At 50.5% G+C, this 6,706-nt stretch overlaps 1 protein-coding gene and 1 long non-coding RNA gene across 3 annotated transcripts in view; one reads left to right on the forward strand and one right to left on the reverse strand.

Annotated features, from left to right (window-relative positions):
- Vasp (vasodilator stimulated phosphoprotein) overlaps window positions 1-6,706 on the forward strand; it is a 21,347-nt gene that overhangs the window by 2,173 nt on the left and 12,468 nt on the right. Inside the window, exons 3-4 of the mRNA XM_033766006.1 lie at window positions 193-309; window positions 561-621. Of these exons, the coding sequence (XP_033621897.1) occupies window positions 193-309; window positions 561-621 (178 nt within the window). The remainder of the gene's footprint in view (window positions 1-192; window positions 310-560; window positions 622-6,706) is intronic.
- LOC104855688 lies at window positions 5,199-6,583 on the reverse strand. Of its 2 annotated transcripts, none has more exons than XR_778447.2 (3): window positions 6,353-6,583; window positions 5,973-6,075; window positions 5,199-5,758 (listed from the first exon to the last, which is right to left on the reverse strand). It is a non-coding gene; the product is annotated as an uncharacterized LOC104855688 (long non-coding RNA). The 2 variants fall into 2 exon arrangements; XR_778448.2 differs by having other exon boundaries at window positions 5,199-5,761.

Raw genomic sequence — 6,706 nt, forward strand, 5'->3', positions numbered from 1 at the left:
CTGCCCGGTCTGCAGACACGTGCCCCCGCACCTGGCTGACCTCTTGGTTCAGACTGGCCGGTGGGCATAAGCAGCCTGGTGCAGGGACGTGGGTACCGGGATCCCGGGGAACCTACCCTCCCAAAGGCATGGAACCCTGTGCTAGCGCCTCCGCCCTCTCCCGCCGCGCTCCCCTCTGTCCCCGTTATCCAGGGCAGCCTGGACATCGTGACCTGCACCGTGGTCTGCTTCCCAGGGTCCCCAGGTTGTGTGCAGAGGCGATCCAGAGAGAGCTCGCGCTGCATGCAGCCCTGGGCCTCAAAGCTGATGGTGAGGAAGAGATCAGAGCCCAGTAGGAGGGCAATGCCAACAGGGCTCCCCAGCACTCTGACACCCTCCTCAGAGCTGTGTGCCTGTGCTCAGGAGCCCCTCCTCCTGAACACAGGCTTTGGGACTCTGGCCTCTGAGGAAATCCAGGATTGGCCTCCTGGGGGAGGCCTGCACTGCAGTGAGATGGCTGGGGTTTGGGGTGGAGCGGCAGAAGGAGGGTCTCCTCATGAGGGCCTTGCTCTGCTCCCCAGGGCCACTGTCATCACTGAAGCTTATTCTTGGCTCCACCAGGCCTCCAAAAAGTGTTGGGAGGTAAGGATCCTCTGTTCTTGCTGTGTTTTGTTGTTTGGTTTTGCAGCACTGGTGATTGAACCTGGAGTCTCTACCACTGCACTGCATCTTCTGTGCAAGACCTGTGTTTTTCTTTGTCTTTGCTAAGGAGTCCACCCTGGCCCCTAACTCCCTGTTTAACCCAGAGTGGCCTCAACTGAAGTCCACCTCTGCCTCCTGAGTGCTGGGATTACTAGCTTGTAGCACCATGCCCACCTAGAACATCTTTTTTTTTTTTTAAGACAAGTTTAGCCTATATAGTTCAGCTGGCCTTGATGTCACAATATAGCCAAGGCTGGCCTCAAACAAACTGTTGATCTGCCTTTGTCTGTCTCAGCCTCCCTTGCTGGGATCACAGGCATACACCACGAGGAGTGATTTAACTTGTGCTCTTGTAAGCAACATGTAATCCAGTACCCCTTCCTCTCTTAGTAAAGTGGAATTTGAAGCCCATGAGGACAAGGAACGTGCCCGATATCTTAATATATCCTTGTAGCCCTGCAGTACTATGTGAGGCTTGGTGGGTCCAGGGGAGGGACGCAGCTGCAGGAAAGAGCTGTGGGTCTTCTCTAAGAAGTGTGGCCTCTGCTGTGCTCTGGAAAACCCCATCATCCCAAGCACCATAAACACAAACATTCTTGGAATATGAATGGCCCTTTCCAAGGCCCACCTGCACTACAGACACCTCCAGGATATTCTGAGGATTTCCCAGTCTTGGACGGAAGAGAGAGAAGCTGTAATGGGACCTGGATAGCTGAGGAGTTGGAGTTGTAGCGAGGTGGACAGAAAGAATAGGGTGGAGTGCAGGGAGGAAAGAAATATGCAAGAGGAAGCTAAGGCCAAAGGCCCATGGCCTTTGCTTGGCAGAGATGGGTGTTTGTTTATAATCATATGAATGAAGAAGGGTTGTTGATAGTTCCTCAGCAGCAGCAGGGACTGGTCAGCACTCATTGAACTTTGAGTGAGGGAAATCTGGGAAATCAAAGCAGGGAATTTACTGGGCCACTTCACTGAAGACATCAAGGACTCAAGGCAATCCTGCCTCTGGTAGTCACGTGATATCATTAGGAACCATCTTGGCTTTATTCTCTCAGAACTGGCTTCATTTCCATGTAGGGTCCCCTTATGAGGCAACAAGAGCTGCACTTCAGGTTCAGATTCTTACCCTGCAGTCCCCAGTGGAGGGCATCTTGCCAATTTCATGCTAGTAACAGCTGGTGCCAGAGCTGGTTCCCATTGGCTATACTAGGGTCACGTGCCTGACCCAAAGCATCTCTGACTGGCCAGGCCAGGGTTCCCTGTTCAACTGGCACTGGAGTCCACTCTACCCAAACCTGATGGATCAGGAAATCCGGGGTAGGACCAGAGATTTAGCTCTGTGGATTCGTGCCTACTGGACAAAAGCAAGGTCCTGGGTTCGATCCTCAGTTCCGCAAAATAAATAAATAAATAAATAAATAAATCAGGTTAGGATATTGTCCTCTGGGAGGAAAATGAGAGCAATTCTTACAGAAGGCAGAAGAGTAGGGTCCGAGTTCTCCACCTTGCAGAAGAGTTCTATGTTGCAGAAGGTGCAGGGCACGGCCGGGAAGCCCACAGACTCCATATGAATCCTGCATGGGACTGGGAAGCCTGACAGGTTTTTGTTCTTTGGGGACCTGGACTGTCTGCACAACTGGGGGAACAGAACCAAGGAAGAAAACTGTCCCCTTCCACCTCCATGGACCAGCAGGAAGAAGACCAGCAAATGAAGGAACCCCAGAATGCTTATTTCCCTTTCTACTACTTCCCCCTCACAGAAAAGTCTTATGAGGGGAAATTCCACCACTATTCAGGCAAAAAAATATATATTTTTTGGAGAAATTTGAACTGAAGAGATCTTAAAATATCACCCAGTTCAACAACCTTTTCTTCCTATTTTTCATCTGTTTGTAGAACAGCAGTAGGCGAGAGTTTTGATTATTAAATGTTAATTATTTAACTAATTTGAAATATATTTCCTCATTCAAAAAAGTTATTTTCCCAGTCAGCAAATTTGTAGGGTTACCTGGTGTAGGTCAGGCCCCATTCACAGGTATAAGTCTGGCCAATTCATTGAGATCAACTCAGCCAGTAACGAGTATCACAAGAAAAATAGGACATCTTTTTTTTTTCATTGAGTTTATTGGTATTTTTTAAGTATACAGTACAGTTCCATTCATCATTGGGATCTTGTACCTTTACAGGACAGATCTTGGTTCTCATTTTTTCCCCATACCCCTGCCCTCCCTTCAGTCCCTCCACCCTCCGTTTACAAAGACTTTGTTTCCACTTTTTTCCTTTTCTCGTATGTTCTCTTTTAGTTCATCTTTTTTTTTTTAATGACTATGCTAGGCATGGTCGTGCACGCCTGTAATCCCAGCACTCGGGAGGCTGAGACAGGAGAATCACTGTGAGTTTGAGGCTAGCCTCGGCTATACAGTGAGTTCAAGGCCAAAACGGACTACGTAGTGCACCCCTGTCTCAAAAGAAGAAGGAAAAAATGGTGAAGAAGAGGAAGGAGAAGTAGAGGAGGATGAGGAGGGAGAGATGGGGGGAGGGCCGGAGGAAGCGGTGGAGGAGGAAGAGAAGAAGAGGAAGAAGGCAGCCAGTTGCAGAGGTGTATGTCCACTGTCTCAGCTATTCTGTAGAAGAACCACCAGTTGGAGGCACCCTGGACAATTTAACAAGAACCCACCAAAAAATAACGACTCTGGCCACGGAAATGCTTTGTTGCTGTTCTTATTTTTAATTTGATTCATTTAGTTTTTGAATGGGTAATTCATTCATTCATTTTTAAATTCAAAGGGTACAAGACGGTGTCCAAAGGGTAGTTTTCCTCCTATCCTTCCAACCAGATCTGTGCAGCAGGGGTAACCGTGGGATCAGGCAAGGTCTCTGTGGAGGGGATAACTGAGGAGAGACCTGAGACCCGAGGGGAGCCAGCCCTGCAAGAACCCTCTGGGAGAAGAACGTCCAGAGCAGAAGGGATAGCCGGTGCAAAGATCTAAGGGCAGCGTTGAGCTGGGCATTTTCCTTATGAGGTTTGGGATCTCTGGGACCACATTTCTTACAGCCCCGACCCATGCCATTGGTAACCATGGCAGTGAGTGTGGAGCGGCTTTGCCAGACTGTGTGTGCACACGTGTGCTGTGTCTTGCCGTTCCTTGATTCCTGCATGTTTTACATACCGTTTGGCAACTTGTGCTTCTCAATAATACATTAAATACTTTACCAGCCAGGGGTGGCAGTACATGACTGTAATTATAGCACTAGAGAGGCTGACAGAGGCGATCCCCACAAGTTCAAGGCCATGTTGGGTATACAGTGAATTCAAGGCCAGCCTGAACTACATAGTGAGACCCTGTCTCAAAAAAATAAAAACTTCACCCATGTCATTCACAATCAATCTCTTTCTCCACTTTTTTCTCTTTCTTTCTGTATTGGGGATTGAAACGAAGGCCTTTTCATTGAGCTACAACCCTCATCTTTTATTTTTTATTTTGAGACAGAGATTAAATTGCTAAATTGATGAGGCTGGGCTCAAACTTGTGGTCTTCTTGCCTCAGACTCCCAGAGTTCCAGGATTACAGATTTGCACCACTGTGCTGACTAACCTCTCTCTTTCTGAGTGCTGCCCAGCTCTGCAGACACGGATGTGCACAAGTTTCACTACCCTCTGTCTTTCTGACATGCATGTAAACTACTCCAGTTTTCCCCTTTCACCTCACTATTGCAATAAAGATGTTTAATCAGGTTCCTTCTGTCACAAGCAAGAATTATTTTTATTTATTTATTTATTTATTTATTGGTTTTTTGAGACAGGGTCTCACTATGTAGTTCAGACTGCCCTGGAACTCACTGTATAGCCCAGGTTGGTCTCGAACTCACAGCGATCCTCCTGCCTCAGCCTCCTGAGTGCTGGGATTACAGGCGTGCACCAACATGCCTGGCCAAGAATTCTTCAGTATAGGTCTTGCTACCTGTGTTGTTCAACTCTCAAGCTAATTATGCTTTTTACATTTTTAAAGGGTTATTCAAAGAGCTTTTATATATGCATGAAGCTCCAGGTTCAATCCCAGCATAGCAAAAAAAAAAGGACATGTGATACAGACCCATATCCAACTTGCCTAGAGTATTTACTAAGTGGACTTCAAGTTTGCCAGCTTTGGCTATAGGCAAGTGGTACCCAGAAATACCACCCAGACCATTGCACAGGTGGGAAAGCTAAGAGAGGATCAAGGTCTTGGCCAAGGTCACACAGCACTGGGCTCTCTGTGGGCTGGATAAAAGCTCTTGCCTCCAGTGTGGAGTGGCTGAGTGAGGCCCAGAATGGATGGAGCTGTGCCCTTGCTCCAAAGAACTCGGAGCCACAGGAGACACAAACAATAACCCAGGAGGATCAGGGTTCAAGGTGTCCCTGATCCTTGGTGTGTGGAGAAGGGGAGAGAGTGCCTTTGTTGTTTTCTTTTTTTTTTTTTTTTTTCATTTTTTTGAGGCAGGATCTCCCTTTTAGTTTAGGCTGGCCCTGAACTCACTGTGTAGCGCAGGGTGGCCTCAAACTCTCAGTGATCCTCCTGCCTCAGCCTCTCAAGTGCTGGAACTACAGCGCCACCAAGCCGGGCTCCAGTTCCTCTCTTCTTTAGAGTACAGTTAATGTTAATAAGTGGCCTAGAACATGAGGTGCCCCCCATAAAGTGGTGGTGGCTGTGCTTGGACAAAAGATGGGACGGGTGATTCACCTGGTCAGCCGGCCTGAAGAATCGCAATTTACACTCACACCTTGATTTTAGGGGGTTTGGGGGCTCAAGCAACAGGGTCCTGGGCCGGATTCATTTCCTGCCCCAGGCCTCAGTTTACTCTTTTGTCAAACTGGAACTGATGACTTCCTTGGATAGAGACACCTCACCCAGGCCAGCAGGCGTCCTAAGAGGCAGGGCCACGGTGGTGACGTCATTCTGGGCGGGGCCTGCGGGTCGGAGGCAGAAGCCTGGGAAGGACATAGGTGATCCACCGAGCCGGTGGCGGGGGGAGGTGGCTCCCGAGAGCCGGCACCGGGAGGGTTCCCTCGCCTCTCACCCGTTCCGTAGCTGGGATGGTCCTGCTGGGATGTGGGCAAAATTAAGTCAAAACGGGATGCGCATGGGGGGAAGGGGCCAGGTGCTTTGTCCACACGAGAACCTGGTGTCCCGTCCCCGGCCCCGGCAGGTTCAGCACCCCACCACTCTTTTCCCCGCCCATCACCACCCCCACCCCGTACCCTGAGGCTGTGAGTCAGCGGCCGGCCGCGCCCCCTCGGCCCACTTCCTCCTCACCTTAGCTGGCAGCCGGGCGGGCCTTGAGGGGCAGCAAGGGGTGGAGCCTTGGCTGCCTACCTTCCCAGGGCTGAGTTGGGGGTGTCACCCCTTACCAACCCCTCTGAAATTTAGAAGTGAGTCACGGGGGTGAGGTGGGACAGGCGTCCAATTGTGGGATTTAAGGGAGAAAATTTGAGAAAGCCCTTGCTTAACCAGAGGGCTTCCCCCTCCTTCTGAGACTATTAAGAAATGGAGAAGTCAGTGGGGAGAGTAGGACGGGAGAATTATGTCCCCACTGAGATCCCCGTAAGAATTCCCATAGTGAGTGAGAACAAGAGATCCAGGAAGCATCCCTTCTCCACCAAGCTTGCCCCCAGTTTGAGGCCCAGGGTACCCACCTAGGCAAGAACGTTAAGAAGGAGGGAAATTGCGGAAGTCGAGCGTTCTGCGTTGCCAGTTTAAGCACGCTCCACCCACCCCCACCCAACCCCCGCTTGTCCGCGTCCGCGGCCCCTTTAAGGCGCGGAGCATTGTGGGTGCGGGGAGTGGAATTTTGGAGCGAGAAGTACAGTAGTAAGAGTAACATTGTAGCCGCAGCCGGCCGAGGGGGCGCGTCGACTAGGGCACGCCGCACCCCTTTTCTGCGGTAGGGATCCCCCCCAGCAAACTACGGGAGGGAAGAGGCGCCGGAGAACCCGCCCCGGCCCGGTCCACGTTTCCCCCAGGAAGCCGGACTCAATGGGGCGGGACCC

The sequence above is a fragment of the Fukomys damarensis genome, unplaced genomic scaffold (assembly GCF_012274545.1).
Source record: "Fukomys damarensis isolate Sample0158 unplaced genomic scaffold, DMR_v1.0_HiC HiC_scaffold_19, whole genome shotgun sequence".
In the NCBI taxonomy this organism is placed as follows: domain Eukaryota; kingdom Metazoa; phylum Chordata; class Mammalia; order Rodentia; family Bathyergidae; genus Fukomys; species Fukomys damarensis.